Consider the following 16,960-nt stretch of genomic DNA (forward strand, 5'->3'; position numbering starts at 1 on the left):
AAGGGGAAGGGTTAGTGAGCCCACCATAATCCCCAATATGTGCAGTCATGTCTGCAGGGCCTTCCCAAGGAGACATGACCGGTGATATCCTGCCCCAAGAGTGTCAGACAAATAACCATCTCAATCACAATGCCTACCCACCCTATAGTGCAGGCATGTCAAACCTGCGGCCCTCCAGATGTTTTGGCCTACAACTCCCATGATCCCTAGCTAGCAGGACCAGTGGTTGGGGAAGATGGGAATTGTAGTCCAAAACATCTGGAGGGCCGCAGGTTTGACATGCCTGCTATAGTGGGATGAAGCCCGGACAAGAAAAAGGGGTGTATTTGTCTTTATTCTGAGACAAAGGAACTGGAAATAGTTCCGTTTGTACTGTGATGAACTAAGTGTGAAAGACTATATTTGATTAACAGGGACATGCCTGGATCTCAGGTTGTACCTGAAACCACACCTTTTCTGTGACATATCTATAATGTCTTGATGATGCTTCTGGAAATGTACTATGGGAAACTTTGGAAACTTAAAAAAACTGATGTAACCAGTGTTCGGGGCTTCTGGCTTTGTCTTTGTGGCAGGGGAAGTTTTGCTGCAACAATAAAGATCAGGTCTGCTGGCTACTGTTTTGCTTCTATCTCTTGTCTGAAGTCTCTTGCTTGTGACCTCCGACTTGAAGCTATGGGAGTCAAGGTTAGGTGATTGTGGGGTACTCCAAGGACTCCCTGTTACACCATTCAACAGAATGAAAGGGTTATTAGTCCTGCAAACAAGAATGCAAATGTGGGGAATTTCTCATCAATCCACAACTCTCTTCTTCAAGGTCAGAGAGATAGATAAAAGACAACTCATCTAACTACAAGCCCTTTACTCCCCTTTCTAAGTATTGGAGCTTATCTATTTCCTGCTGGTTTGGCAGGCAGAGTACAAACCAATTACTTTTTTATTGTGTCTTCAGCATGGGTTCCCTGCACGATCACCTCAAAACTGAGTCTCTGCTTTTTGCTTATAACAGTGAGAATGCGCAAATGTGCAGCAATATTACTATTGTGTATTGTGTAGAATGTGAAATCCTGCTTGCTTTGTGGTCTCTCTTGAAACCTATATAGACTGCATGTAGAATACCCAATGAATGATGTGGTTTCCATGACATGCTAAATCTTATCTTAGTGAGACTTCACAAATGTGCAACCTCCTGGAAAGAAGATTATAGTTGCTTTGCTTCTGTGTGGTTCCTTTTACTGCCACCTTAAAATACAGCCAGTTTTGTCATAGCACATCATTCAAACCAGGACTAGTGGTTAAGCTTTGTCCTCACTAACCATGAGCTGTAACCAGGAGCTAACCTTGATTTCAGCTCCCAGTGAGTGAGGAGAAAGCTTAAGCACTTTGTCTTAGCTTAGTACAGTGTGGCAGCAAAATGATCTGGGCAGGAGTAAAGGAGCTGTGAGCTTCTCTCCATGCCACATTTGTACATTCATGTCACCATGCAGCAGCATTGCATGAGCAAATGGGCACCCTAGCCCTTGTTGCTGACACTGCCAGTGCAATCCACCCCACACTGGAGTCAACCAAAGGCACACGGTGCTGCCTGCCTGCATGGAGGGGGGGGGGTGCGGCGGCAAGAACAATAAAACAATGAACAGGGTGGTGATACAATGACTACCGCAATCGATACTATCACAATATGCAGAGCGCAGGTGCCCCTCACTAATATCTCCATATTTACAAAGCATATTTTGATCCTGTAATTCAGTATCAAAACTGAAGTAACTAACTCGTAAACATAGGGGGATGACCAGCCACTGGAATGATACAGGGTCGAATTCAATGTTCGTGTTTTAACTTCCAGTAATGACCACAACTTGGGCTGAGGATAGCCTGATTCCGAATATTCTGGTTTTATCAGTGAGGTCTTTGAAGGAATAGCTCTTAGGGGTTCTACATGTCTCAAACACATGGCTTATATTCAGCAAGAGGCATGTATTCAGTATTCTGGACCCAATTATTGCAGCAGGTTTTAACTGTTTTTATCTTTATTGTATATTTTAAAACTCAATGTACACTGCGCACAGACAATGGTGTCAGGGGCATAGTGGGGGTGTTGCCAGAGGGGCCATGGCCCCAGGCATGTTTTTTTTGGGGGGGGGGTTGAAACAAGAATATCTGTGTCCCTCTCTAAGCATTGGTGGAGGGGCACGTGGTTTTCACCCGCCAAGTGCCTTTTTGGCTGGCCGGGCTCCCCTGGAGGAGAGAGCTTAACCACTAGTCCTGGTTTGAATGATGTGCTATGACAAAACTGGTTGTAACGAGCAGCACCATCTACTACAATAGTAGTTTATTTTAAGAGAATGGTGCATTATCTATAGAGAGTTGAGAGTTAAGTTCTTCTTTAGAAGAGTCACATTTTCACATTTTGTTCACTTCCTCCTTTTCTCCCCTCCTTCCTGCAAGAACCGCTTCCAAAATAGTCAATATTTGTTTTCAAAATTTAATCTAATGTTTATCTCTTTTTTTCAGATTCAGCAAGCATGTTAGTCATGAATGCCAAAAAAGACAACAAATCTTTTGTCTCTGACTTTCTACTCCTTGAGTTCTCATCAATAGGGGAACTGCAGATTCTACACTTCCTGCTGTTCCTGGTATTGTACCTGGCAATTGCATTAGGGAATCTTCTCATCATCTCTGCAGTCACCTTTGACCAGAAACTTCACACTCCCATGTATTTCTTTCTGATGAACTTGGCCATCCAGGACCTAGGTACTGTTTCAGTCACTATTCCTAATTCCATGGCCAATTCTCTCATGAATAACAGACACATTTCTTCTGCAGGATGTGTTGTTCAAGTCCTCTCACTTCTATTCTTTCTATCATCTGATATTGCTCTTCTTACAGTCATGGCATATGATCGATATGTCGCCATTTGCAATCCATTACAATACGAAATGGTGATGAATAGGACATTCTGCACCCAAATTATTGCTGGTGTGTCAAATAAACTATCTTGTTTTATTTAAAAAAAAATTTATTGCTGGTGTGTGGGTCGCTGGCCTTCTCTATGCAGTCATGCACACTAGTGCAACGTTTGCAACTCCATTCTGCTCAAATATTGTCAACCAGTTTTTCTGTGAGGTCCCACAGTTACTTAAAATTGCATGTTCTAATTTATACCTAATTGAAATTGGAGTTTTGGTGGCAAGTACAATTCTGGTGGCTGGCTGCTTTGTCTTCATTGTCGTCACTTATGTACACATCTTCACGGCAGTTCTGAAAATTCCTTCTGTTCAGGGAAGGAAAAAGGCCTTCTCCACTTGCATTCCCCACCTTGTGGTCTTCTTCATATTTTGTTTCACAGGATGTTTTGCTTACTTCAGGCCTCCCCCTAAAACCCAATCTTTTCTGGACATTGCCTTAACTTTGATGTATACCATTGTACCACCCATGTTCAATCCAATAATATACAGCATGAGAAATAAGGAGATTAAAAATGCTTTATCAAAGCTCTTGGGTTTTACACCCTCTTCTATGAATCCCTTCTTCAGGCCTATTCTGAAAACAGGAAATATCTCACTGTGAGTAGAATCATAGAAAGCTCCTAAAATGTATCATCCTTGTTAGTGGCAACCTGCAGATAAATTTAGACATGTAGATTCGAAATTCCCCCTGTGTTGTAATGTCTTATTGAGTTTCCCTAGCTCAGTTAAACCATTCACATTTGCTTCTCTGAACACGTAGCCTGTTGAATTGATCTTACATTAATATATTAACTGTGCCATTTATTCAACTGAACTGTGGGAAATAATTTCCTAGGCTGGACACTCACTCAAGCCAGCAGTCCTTAATCCCCTGCCAGATGGGTGGGAATAGGACATATCTCCCTCATCTTCTGTTGACCCAAAACATGGAAATGGCCATTTGAACTGAGTATTCTTTCTGACAGGTAGCATAGAAGCAAGCTTCTTGAAGCTACTGTTTCTCTGGCTAGCGAATGGGGTGAGGCTTGTCTTCCTCTTGCTGTGAGGTCCTTTCACTGAGTTGGGACAGAAAGAGGAGAACAACTATTGTTTTGACATATTGAGGGCTTGGACTGTGGAATCAAATGGAGTCATATTATGTCTCTGCTACCAGTCAGAGCACTAAGGCCCATTGGAAGTCTAAACCCCCTCCATCTAAGGATGTGCAGCACGGCAAGGGTTAGTTCAAACTGCTTCTGTACATCAACCTCTGATGCTTTCATTCCTCTTCTTTCCATAATCACTTTTGTATCTTGTATGATTTTTAAATTTGTTTTGTTTTCATTGCCTTAAATAACTTATTTGGAATTAGTTATTTTGTTTTCATTTGCCCAATTCATATCCTATCCCCCAACCCTTTTGCGCTCCGAGCCCCCCCCCCCCCCGTGTAAATAACTTCACACTGACATGTACTTTTTGTTTAAGTGTTTGGGCAAAATTTAGGCCACAATTTTATTGATTACAGCAGTGAGTGGTATTGGCTTAGGCACTGGCAATAACTACAGTATATCTGACTCCTGCCAGCCTTGCAGGAAGTCTAAAAGGGTAAACCACCAAAAGAGGGAGCTCCGTCGATGGCGACCAACTGAAGGGTTCTCGCTGGGTCCTGGCATGGCCCTAGCCCCCAACTGGACGAAATCCAGACCCGTGGATTCCTTTACCGGAATACCCTTGTACCTGGAGGGGCAGGTGATGGCCGTCCCTCCCCTCCCCTGCATCTCACTAAGCCAATACCTAACCGCCAAACCTTACAAAGTTGTGACAATTGCTAAGGGAGTAGGTGGCCAGTGCCAATCCACCAAATGGAAAAAATTCCTACCCGGCCCCTGTTCCAAAACAGGTGACCAACCAATATCTGAAGCAAGGCCAAAGCAGCAACACCAACAAATAGGGACGGGAGAGCGGGTGTTCGGCAGTGTGAAGCAAGTGCCTCAGCCACATCGCGCTGCCACCTTTAAAGCCCCCCCCCCCAATTATGCCACCTGCATTGGATTGGCTCAAACCGCCTGGCGTGATTGTGGGGCCCTACTGACAAGGCCTGGGGCATGCCCCCCCACCTACAACCCAGGTGTGTGTGTGTGTGTGTCTCAGGGGCCTGTGTGCAACCAAGACCCTCATTTAGGAGGATCCCATTCACATTGCCAGTCTGCTGTCTGTAACTTCAGTGTTTTGTATTCTAATGGCATGACTTTTTCAGGCATTCTTTAGAAAGGAACACACCCACCAAATTTCTGATTAGAGGGCAAAAGTTTCGCAACTTATATAGGTGACTTTAAAAGGTGGAGACCTTTTAGCGCATGCCATATAGCAACTGTCCTGAGACCCTTACAGACTGTTCCAGAGTGCTTTATTTTTCATTTAAAGTTAAATAATTAAAATAGTTTAAATAATTACAAAGTAAATAAGATAAGAAAAATATCTAGTTATTTTCACCAGAAACAATGAGATAGCCTGCTCAACAAAAAATAACTTTAAGAATGGAAATAATGTTCACTAGCCAAAATAATGCGAATCATAAGCCCTAATTAATCAGGCTGGGTGGGGAGATATGTATAACAGAACTGTATGTAATTTTGTTGCTTCAGCTCTTAAGTTTGACTAATGCAAATAGACAGAAAAAATGCAAGTAAATAATTTGAAAAGACTGATTTATTTTTTATTCAAACAGAAACAGGTGCGAAACAAAAATCAATTTGGTTTCATTTCAAACTCATTTTATTCATTTTCATTCTTATTTGTTTTTATAGCTGAAACAAATAAGACTAATTCACCTATTTTGATTTGTTCTCAAAAACAAAAGCAAACAAAACAAATGGGCACCACTAGTAACGTTCTGATGTTTTTAACATAGTGATGAGCATTACTTAGGCACACTTAAGGGAAATCCTCTGGCAAGTTTTGTTGGCATGAGTAGCTTAGGATGCAGCAGATCTCTAGATCACTAAATGGCTTCCCTGCTCAGCTGTGCTCAGCCCTTGCTATGTCTTTAATCCCAGCTGAGCCAAATACACACATGTATTTTGCTTATTCTGGGTCATCTGGGGATCAGTTGGCTGAGATGAAGCTGCCTGAGCTAAGACTCATGTAAGTCTCAAAATGGGGTGTGATGGCAGGTCAGGACCAGAGATGGGAGAGACGCTGGATCCTAAGTCTGTTCAGCTCAGTCCTATGACCTGGAAACCAGACGTATGACTGTTTTAAAGACTTGTTTTCCTTCTGTAGGACTTACCCCCACTTCCACTTGTCCTGTGCCTAAAAGTTTAGGTCTGAGAGGTTGGCAATCTGACTTGGTCAAGGTGCTTGTTTGCGCTTTCTGCAGGGAACTGTCTCATGCACCCAAACACATCTAGACTTGGGGAATGTACTGGAAAGCAAAGACTCTTACAAAAGGGTATAGTCAATCAATCAGCTTCAAGTGAACAAGTCTATGAGGAATATGGTAGTTAGCATTTGAGGGTGCTTTTTTGTTTTTAGTGCAGGCAAAGAACGTCTCAAAATGGAAATGATACTAGTTTACTTATAACATTCTGATTGCTATCGATAGATGAGTTCAAAATAAAATGTTTCTGTCGCAAAAGTAGAACTTGGCTGCATTGAATGAGTTTCATTTGACAGCTACTCTATACAAGCATAATTAACATGAAGTAAAATTGAATTAATAACCACTCAATATGGCACTACTACTAATATCATGATCTAATCTGTTCTTCTGATTAAGTAGTCATTTCAGCTTACGAGCAAATCTTTGCTTAAGAACAAAGCATTTTTTTTTATTTAACATGTTTATAACTTGTAATTCCTCTAAAGATCTGCAAGAGGGGATATTGTTGTAAATGTTATATATATATATATATATATATATATATATATATATATATATATATATTCATAAACATGTACATGAATGTACAGGCACATGTCTGAAACAGCACAGGAAGACAGGCCTGACTGACACCATCAAAATGCTTATCAAAATTCTCTAGTTGGCCTCTGTTATATTCTCCGACCGTTGGAGAACCCAATAAGAGCTCTTGTGTACCCCATAAGGGAATAAGAGCAGATTTTTGCTTATTACAGTACAACAAATGCTTTAAAATCACAATGCACAAAATATGAAAACAAACAAAAGAAGCACATCAAAACAAAAGAAGAACTGTTTGAGAGAGGAATAGTCTCCCTTAGGAGGTTGCAGGCTCTCATTCCAGGGACGTTTTAAAGCATAGGTTGGATGGCCATCTGTCATAGATGCTTTAGCTGAGTTTCCTGCATTGCAGGGGGTTGGACTAGATGACTCTAAGGGTCCCTTCCTATGCTACAATTCTGTGATTCTATCATAGAGCATCAAATAGCAGCATGACAGCCCTTAGAAACAATCACAACGCATCTCACCCCTGCTCAAAGGCCTGAATGCTGAAGTGTGTTTTTATATGGTTTATGTGTGTGGTACGGAAGTTGTACTTCTCAGGATAGAGCAGGGCTGTGCAGAATTATTAAAACAGCAGAGAGGATTATTGGCTGCTTGCTCTCCACCTTAGAACAAATCTATACCACAAGGTGCCATAGAAAAGCATAGATCCAACACACCCTGGTCACCGTTTCTTCGAGCTCCTGCCATCGGGATGGAGATATAGAATAATGCAGGCAAGAACGAGCCGTCTCAAGAACAGTTTCTTCTCTAGAGCGATTTTGGCCTTAAATGGAAAGTCTGGACTTTGAAGTCATCTTATTTTACTTGTTATATTGTATCACATTGCATTGTTTTAATTAGTGTTTTGTAGTAATTTTGGATTATGTGGACTATCTGAGCTTTATCTGAGTGGATGTGGTAACCAAGTAATTTCGTTGTTCCCACAAGGGGACAATGACAAGAAAGATTATGTTATCTTAAAAATATTATCTTTATAAGCTTATTTTATCTTATCTGCCTTTGAAAACACTACAATTTCAGAGCATGACATGCCTCAGAGGGAAGTAATCCAGAAATACAAAGCTAAACATGCAATGTAAGGCTACAATGCAATGCACACTTTCCTGGGACTAACTCCCATCCAATGTAGTAATATCCACTTCTGAGTAAACAAACACAGGACTGGACAAAACTTATGCAAGCCATCTACGCAACTGAAACTGTTCCCTAAAAGGAAGAATGTTTTTTTCCTAAGAATTGGGGGAAAATATTGATAAGCAGCTTCCAGAATGCCATTTTGAGCTCCCTGTTTCTTATGCTGTAGATGATCGGGTTCATTACTGGTGGCACCATGCAGTAGAACATAGAAACTAAGAGGTCAAATGCTGATGGGGACCTGGAGGTTGGTTTTAAATAAACAAAGGTGCCACTTACCAAGAACAGGGAGATAACAATAAAATGAGGCAAGCAAGTTGAGAAGACTTTTTGCTTCCCCTGACTGGATGGGATCCTCAGAACAGCTCTAAAGATCTGAACATAAGAAAAAGCTATTAGAGCAAAGTAGATGAAGGCTAAACAAGATCCAAAAGTCAGAACCCAAACTTCTTTCATATATGAGTCAAAGCAAGAGATCTTTAGCAGTTGTGGGATTTCACAGAAGAATTGATTGATAACATTAGAACAGAACTCCACAGAGAATGTAGTTCCAGTGTGCATTGCTGAATAGAAAAGTCCACCGATCCAGACACTGGTTGCCATCTGAATGCAAGCTTTCTTGTTCATGACAGTCTCATAATGCAGTGGATTGCAGATGGCAACATAGCGATCATATGCCATGACACCAAGGAGGAGGTAGTGGGAGATCAGGAAGAAAACTAGGAAGAAAACTTGACAGACACATCCAGAGTAAGAGATAGCTTGGGTCTTCATCAAGGAATTTGCAATGGACTTGGGAACTGTAACCGATATGGAACCAAAATCTTGGAATGACAGGTTGGCCAGAAAGAAGTACATGGGTGTATGAAGCTGGTGGCTATAGATGATGACTGTGATGATGAGAAGGTTTTCTATCAAGGCCACCAAATACATTGTGACAAAAATTACGTTGTGGAATATCTGCAGCTCCTGAATTTCAGAGAATCCGAGCAGAATGAATCCATTCACTCTTGACTGGTTCAACATTTTGTTGTTCAGACTTCCATTTGGCAACTGAAAAGAAAGATCCCATGCTACTTCTTTCCCTGCTCTTTGAAATGGAGTGGCACTCTTTAGACACCATTCTCTCTGTTCTGACAGTGGTGATGGAGAAACAAACTGTAGTAATGAGCTTTATTGATATCTCATTTTTAATTACACCCAGAAGATTAAGGTCTCGGGAGTCAAGTGCAGCCCTGTAGCCCCAAGCCAGACACATCTTTTGAGTTCTATGGTGGAGATACGTTTATAATGAGTGTTATTGGACTTGGAAGCATTGCTCTGAGTCTGACTTTGTTAATGTAATGGAACGTTGACACCCTCACCCTCACCCTCATGTGGGAGTTGATGAGGAGCAGAGGTCTTCAGTAGGGTTGTTTGTTTGTGGCCCTTGGAAGATTGATTTGAATGTTGCTATTTCAATCCCCCCCTTCACAAAAATCAATGCAACATGATTTACTATGTAACAGTAAATATTTCTTTTATAGAAACGTACCCACATTTTGTGCACAGTTCCTTGTTTCACTCCTCTCTTTGTCTAACAAGGTCACAAAACAAATGTTGATTTTTATTTTTATTTTTTTAAAAACTCCCCAAATAGAAATACTCCTTTTTGCTTCTTTGGTTACCTGCTAAGAATTGCGAGGGGGATGAACCTTCAAGGAAACAGCTCTGCTTGTGCTCAGTATGCAATCTGGCATTTAGAAGGTTTACCAGGCTACTAGGTCTATCCTGTGGCAGAATTACTAATGTTGTGCTATGGATGTACTAAGGAGTGGTAGACTTTAGGCTCTCAGTTGTGCCCTGTGGAACTCTAAAATTTGGTGCCTCTCCCACCTCTTGTGCTCCATTCTACAACATTGCTGTGGCACTCCCTGTGGTGTGGCACCCAGTGCAAGTGAAGCAGTCACACTAAAACCACCTCTGGGCTATGGTTGCATGCTAATTCCTCTTTACTAATCGACAGAAATGTCTCTAAGTTCAGATAGGAGGGTAATGAATGTATAGAAAACAGGAAAAAAATTGTGTGTGGCTTTGGAGACCCCCCCCTTTTTTTTGCTTGTTATTCTTCTTGGTCGGACAATGACCTGTTTCCCATTACAGACCAGCCGCCATTGGGTTTTGCCCCAAACAAATTTTCTTAAAATAATAATAAAAAGGAAACACCAATAACATGAGATGCATCTTTGACTGATTTATTTATTTATAAAATTTAGAAACCATTTACTACAAAAAAATTGTCCAAGTGGTGCCCAAGTACAATTATATATAAAACACGCAGATCAAATACAAATATGCATAAGACCATATGTAATCAATATATATTAAAAGAACAAAAGAAACCCCCAATGCATTTGATACAGTGCTTACAATGAACATAATGTCCATGTTTACTTTGCCATCCTCATTTACCTGTCTACAGTGAGCTTAGAGATGACTAGCGTTACTAGCAGAAGTACAAAACATGAAGTTAACATTTTTTTTCTTTGTGTATAAAATGGTGAAGCAATGACATATGAAAATGTATTATCTCTTGAAAAAGTACCATTTTTTTAATATTCTTATAGTGATGACCTGGGTAGAATGATAGGATCATAGACTAGTTGGAAAGGACCACAGCAGTCATCCTGCCCAAGTCCCTGCAATGCAGGAATCTTTCACCCAACATGGGGCTTGAACCCACGATCCTGTGATTAAGTGTCTCAAGTTCTACTGACTGAGCTATGTGGCTCTCTGTCACAGCCTCTTCCTGCTCACTAAACCCTGTTGCCTCTTCAGCTTCTGACACATCCTCCTCCCAGTCTGCGCCTTCTTCTTCCTCTGACCATGCATCATCATCCCACCACCAATCCCCTGGCTCTGAGCCTTCTTCCCCTGGGGGTTCCTTTGTTGGTTCTCCAGCTGGTGCCTCCCATCACTGCTCTGCATCTAGCCAGTCCATGGCAGCATACTTCACATAATTAGAAAACCTGTCTGTCTGCACTGTGTTTTATTTTTCTGTTGGAAACCACCCAGAGTGGCTGGGGAAACCCAGCCAGATGGGCGGGGTATAAATAAATTATTGTTGTTGTTATTATTATTATCATTATTATTATTATTATTAGTATTTTATTATTATTCAGGGCCAAGATCCCAGTGGTCTTTCGTACTCTGGCTGACACCAGAGGCCATATTGGACTTGCTTTCAGCAGCATCAGTGTTATGTACTGAGCTGAATCCTAGAACAATAGGATCCTGAATGCAGCAGTCTGATTGGTCCGCAGGAGCCACCCAATCCAGCTCCAGCTCTCGACTCCGAGTATATTTCAATCAGCATTTTTGGTTCATCGGGTCCTCCCTAACAAGAGGGCAGGTGTTGTGGTGTGATCTGGCAACCAGACCCTGTGTTGTGGGTGGGAACGTTTGGATGCCACAACACCCTACTGGAGGTCCCTTGATCCTGGGTGCAATCAGACCAATGGGATGCCAGCAAATTTGTATTGAGGGACCTCTATTTAAGGCCATGCACGTGTTCCTTAGCTTCCTCTTTTTGGCCAGTGCATTGGAACACCCGTCCACCTCTCCCTATATTTAGGGCTTGCACTTGACCTTGCTATGCCGTCATGTGTCGCCTGCCATTGGGACAGGGGCACGGCAGGAATTTTCCCCACTTGGCTGATTGGCTGGTGCCATTTGGGTTTCGCCTGCTACGTAGCAAATCGTCACAACTTGTAAGGATCTGGATAGGCTCTGGTTCAGGTGATAGGGGTGGCAGAGTGGTCTGGCCACCCCTAAGTGATGGGTATTCCATTAAAGGAATCATGGGAATCATGGGATTCTTGGTTGGTCTTTCCTGAGAGGCCCGGAGCCAGAGTCTAGGGGGACATCTGGCTGGTGGACTGGTTGGACATCGCCTTCCACTATGCCGGGTGTTTACCCAAGGCTGACCTATGGTGTGCCCAGGGTCAGCGCTGCCTGCAAGGGTGCAGGGAGCTAGTCGATCCAGAGCCTATGCAACCACTCACTTGATTGTAATCAATAAAGTTGTGGCCTAAATTCTGCCAAAAACCAAACCTAAAATTTGAGTCTTGTCTGAATTTATTTGGGGAAGGTTAAAGGGTCTACACGCGCAAAGCCCATTACCCTCCATAGAGGATAATGGGGGTTGCAGAAGAGCTTAAAGAAATCTGGATGGGGGTGGGCTGCAGGTTAGGCTGAGTTATGTGGCGTGTAGCAGTATTTGATTGACAGGCTGACCCCTATTTAAGCCCAGCTACTTTCGATTCCAGCTCACTCTTGGCAAGCCTTCGAATCTCCCGCCCGCCTGCCACTTTTTATATAGGCTTTAGCCTGACATTGCTTTGCCTTTTCAGGGGTCGCCTGTATTCAGGGGCCCAGTAGGAATTTTGCCACTTGGCTGATTGGCTGTTGCCATTTGGTTTTTGCCTACTGCTTAGAAAATCGTCACAACTTGTTAGGTTGGCCGTTAGGCTTTGGTTAATAAATTGGTTGTAGGAGGGGTATGGCATTAAATTGCCTACCCCCCTATTTTGCTCCTCATAGAAGTATTCCATTAAAGGAATCCTGGGGCTCAGGGACGATGGGCCATTACAGAGCCGAGCCTTGGGGAACATTCCTGGGTTGAGGGGAGAGTGCCTGTGAACAGTACCTCCACTCCCTTGGGGTGTTTACTTGACTTACCTACGCATAGGTCCTGATGTAGAAGCATGGAAAGGTGTGAAAACAGAATCTTTGAAATTTTAACTTTGGTGAACTAAAACACAAGCCATAAGAAATGATTTGTTTGTGTGTGTTTCTTTTAAATCAGAGGCTGATTAAGATAATCTGCTTTAAAGTAGTTTCCAAATGTCCCACTTTTAAACATTCTATTGCTTCCAAATGTGCAATATTAAAGCCACAATAATGCTTAGGTCTAAAGCAGGGGTGGAGTTTTCAGCCAAGCACCATATTACATCACTGGAAACCTTCAGGGGCCATGTACCATGTCTAGAGGGGAAAACAGCAAAATTGGGAGTAGCAATGACTGTGAATTTTACCTCTGCATAATAGTCTAGTTCAGGAGTCAGCGAACTTTTTCAGCAGGGGGCCGGTCCACTGTCCCTCAGACCTTGTGGGGGGCCGGACTATATTTTGAAAAATATATATGAATGAATTCATATGCCCTACAAATAACCCAGAGATGCATTTTAAATAAAAGGACACATTCTACTCATGTAAAAAAACAATGCAGGCCCCACAAATAACCCAGAGATGCATTTTAAATAAAAGAACACATTCTACTCATGTAAAAACATGCTGATTCCCAAACCGTCCGCGGGCCGGATTTAGAAGGTGATTGGGCCACATCCGGCCCCCAGGCCTTAGTTTGGTAGCCCCTCGTCAAGTTTCTACACTCTCACACAACCCTCTGTAAGCTCCAGCTACAAAAAAGGGGCATTATCAGATCTCAAGGACTCATTCCAGCCAGTGAAAGCATTCAAAGAATGTGTGAGTCAGGGTTGGGGAGGGAGTTTGGTTGGTGAGGATGTGCAGAGAGTTTCAAGAGCCAAGTAAAGAGGCATTGGCCTCCACAACTGAGTATCTAAAGGATATCCGTATAAAATCCTCTCATCTTCATTTGGGGTATTAATGTGTGTTGTACTGTTATATCTCTCAGTTTAGAATAATAGAATCATAGAGTTGGAAGAGACCACAAGGGCCATCCAGTCCAACCCCCTGCCAAGCAGGAAATGCCATCAAAGCATTCCTGACAGATGGCTGTCAAGCCTCCGCTTAAAAACCTCCAAAGAAGGAGACTCCACCACACTCCTTGGCAGCAAATTCCACTGTCGAACAGCTCTTACTGTCAGGAAGTTCTTCCTAATGTTTAGGTGGAATCTTCTTTCTTGTAGCTTGAATCCATTGCTCCGTGTCCGCTTCTCTGGAGCAGCAGAAAACAACCCTTCACCCTCTTCTATATGACATCCTTTTATATATTTGAGCATGGCTATCATATCACCCCTTAACCCTCTCTTCTCCAGGCTAAACATACCCAGCTCCTTAAGCCGTTCCTCAGAAGGCATCGTTTCCAGGCCTTTGGCCATTTTGGTTGCCCTCCTCTGGACACGTTCCAGCTTGTCAATATCCGTCTTGAACTGTGGTGCCCAGAACTGGACACAGTATTCCAGGTGAGGTCTGACCAGAGCAGAATACAGTGGTCCTATTACTTCCCTTGATCTATTGATGCAGCCCAGAATTGCATTGGCTTTTTTAGCTGCTGCATCACACTGTTGACTCATGTCAAGTTTGTGGTCTACCAGGACTCCTAGATCCTTTTCACATGTACTACTGTCAAGCCAGGTGTCACCCATCCTGTATTTGTGCCTTTCATTTTTTTTTGCCCAAGTGTAGTACTTTACATTTCTCCTTGTTAAAATTCATCTTGTTTGCTTTGGCCCAGTTGTCAATCTGTTAAGGTCATTTTGAAGTGTGATTCTGTCCTCTGGGGTATTAGCCACCCCTCCCAATTTGGTGTCATCTGCAAACTTGCTCAGGATGCCCTCAAGCCCATCATCCAAGTCATTGATAAAGATGTTGAATAAGACTGGGCCCAAGAGAGAACCCCGTGGCACCCCACTAGTCTCTCCAGGATGAGAAGGAACCATTGATGAGCACCATTTTGATCTGGTCAGCCAGCCAGTTACAAATCCACTGAATGGTAGCATTGTCTAGCCCACATTTTACCAGCTTCTGTTTAGTTAGACTGTGGTAAGCTTATTCTAGTCATGCTCCCCTATAAAACATTTAATCCCACTTTTCCAAGGATGAAGGCACAATAGAAACCATGTTTGATTATTGTGCACCTGTTCTTCCCCAATGACCATTTGCTTATCCAGTCTCCACCTATGGCTTTACTGCCAATTCTGCTAAATATAAACTGCACGGGAAGACCAGTGGTGGGATGTGGGGTCATTGGAAAGCAGGAGTAATGGCTACATAAGGACCATTCTGCATCCTGCTTTCTATATGTATATGGTTTTGTGAGGAGGGGAAAATAGCATCTATATAAAGGTACTCACAAATTGTGAATTAAAAACAAGTGAATAAGCCAAAATTCACAGCACCTACAGTAAAGGTGTACAAGCGTACAGGTAACCTGAAATAGATTACATTTTAACTATCAATTTGCATTTCCAAGGGATTATAATTAATTCAAATAATAATGAAAGAGAAAAATGAAAATATGTTATTATTTGTCATTCAATACTAGCATTTGTGTTAAATCAGTTTTAGGTTGTCTTGATTTCAAATGGAAATTGCAGTCCTATCCACAATAATCTGCCACTGTGCCTAGGTTTAAGAACAGCCCTGTTTACAAACGATTCTGTTTACGAACTCCGCAAAACCAGAAATAGTATCCCGGTGTAGCTATAGAGGCAGCGGTGGTACTTCAACAACATCTGCAGAGCTACAGATTAGTCACTGCTGGTATAATGCCTGATATACATAAATGAATTCAGCATGCAATATAAGGCTACAATCCAATGTACACTTTCCTGGGATTAATTCCATTCAATCCAATGATACCTGTTTCTGAGAAAACAAATATACGGCAAACAAATCTTATGCAAACCATTTAGGCAACTGAAACTGTTTCCTAAAATGAAGAGTGGATTTTCCCTAAGAACTGGGGGGAAATATTGACAAGCAGCTTCCAGAATGCCATTTTGAGCTCCCTGTTTCTTATACTATAGATGACCGGGTTCATTACTGGTGGCACCATGCAGTAGAACATAGAAACCAAGAGGTCAAATGCTGATGGGGATCCAGATGTTGGTTTTAGGTAGACAAACATGCCACTTACCATAAACAGGGAGATAACAAAAAAATGAGGCAAGCAAGTTGAAAAGACTTTTTGCTTCCCTTGACTGGATGGGATTCTCAGAACAGTTCTAAAGATCTGAACATAAGAAAAAACAATTAGAAAAAAGTAAACAAAGCCAAAACAAGACCCCAGAATCAGAACCCGGACTTCGTTGATATATGAGTCAAAGCAAGAAATCTTTAGTAGTTGTGGGATTTCACAGAAGAATTGATTGATGACATTAGAACAGAACTCCACAGTGAATGTAGTTCCAGTGTGCATTGCTGAATAGAAAAGTCCACCGATCCAGACACTGGTTGCCATCTGAATGCAGGCTTTCTTGTTCATGACAGTCTCATAATGCAGTGGATTGCAGATGGCAACATAGCGATCATATGCCATAACACCAAGGAGGAGGTAGTGGGAGATCAGGAAGAAAACTAGGAAGAAAACTTGACAGACACATCCAGAGTAAGAGATAGCTTGGGTCTTCATCAAGGAATTTGCAATGGACTTGGGAACTGTAACCGATATGGAACCAAAATCTTGCAATGACAGGTTGGCCAGAAAGAAGTACATGGGTGTATGAAGCTGGTGGCTATAGATGATGACTGTGATGATGAGAAGGTTTTCTATCAAGGCCACCAAATACATTGTGACAAAAAAAATAATGTGGAATATCTGCAGCTCCTGAATTTCAGAGAATCCGAGCAGAAGGAATCCATTCACTCTTGACTGGTTCAACATTGTATTGTTCAGAGTTCTATTTGGTACCTGTGAAAAGAAAGATGCCAGGCGACTTCCTTTTTCATTTGATTGTATCTATTTGTGAAATTGAGTGGTGCTCTTTGGACAAAATATCTCTCCCTTTCTGGCAGTGGTGATGGAGATAAAAACTGTACTAATGAACTTTATTGATATCTCATTTTAATTGCACCCAGAAGGTTCAGTTCTCAGGAGTTAAGTGCAGCTCAGCAGCACTAAGTCAGACACCTTTTGGGAGTCATA

General features: G+C 42.1%; 3 protein-coding genes across 3 annotated transcripts; 1 reads left to right on the top strand and 2 right to left on the bottom strand.

The window, feature by feature from the left end:
* Window positions 1–2,534: 2,534 nt before the first annotated feature.
* Window positions 2,535–3,570, top strand: LOC118079105 (olfactory receptor 14A16-like). The gene is made up of 2 exons (XM_035103139.2): window positions 2,535–2,970; window positions 3,020–3,570. The coding sequence occupies exons 1-2, from the start codon at window positions 2,535–2,537 to the stop codon at window positions 3,568–3,570; spliced, it is 987 nt and encodes a 328-aa protein (XP_034959030.2).
* Window positions 3,571–8,142: 4,572 nt separating this feature from the next.
* LOC118078470 (olfactory receptor 14A16-like) lies at window positions 8,143–9,096 on the bottom strand. The gene has a single exon (XM_035102348.2). The coding sequence runs from the start codon at window positions 9,094–9,096 to the stop codon at window positions 8,143–8,145; it is 954 nt and encodes a 317-aa protein (XP_034958239.2).
* A 6,649-nt stretch (window positions 9,097–15,745) lies between these two features.
* Window positions 15,746–16,699, bottom strand: LOC118078471 (olfactory receptor 14A16-like). Its single transcript, XM_035102349.2, has one exon. The coding sequence runs from the start codon at window positions 16,697–16,699 to the stop codon at window positions 15,746–15,748; it is 954 nt and encodes a 317-aa protein (XP_034958240.2).
* Window positions 16,700–16,960: the final 261 nt, after the last annotated feature.

The sequence above is a fragment of the Zootoca vivipara genome, chromosome 13 (genome assembly GCF_963506605.1).
Source record: "Zootoca vivipara chromosome 13, rZooViv1.1, whole genome shotgun sequence".
In the NCBI taxonomy this organism is placed as follows: domain Eukaryota; kingdom Metazoa; phylum Chordata; class Lepidosauria; order Squamata; family Lacertidae; genus Zootoca; species Zootoca vivipara.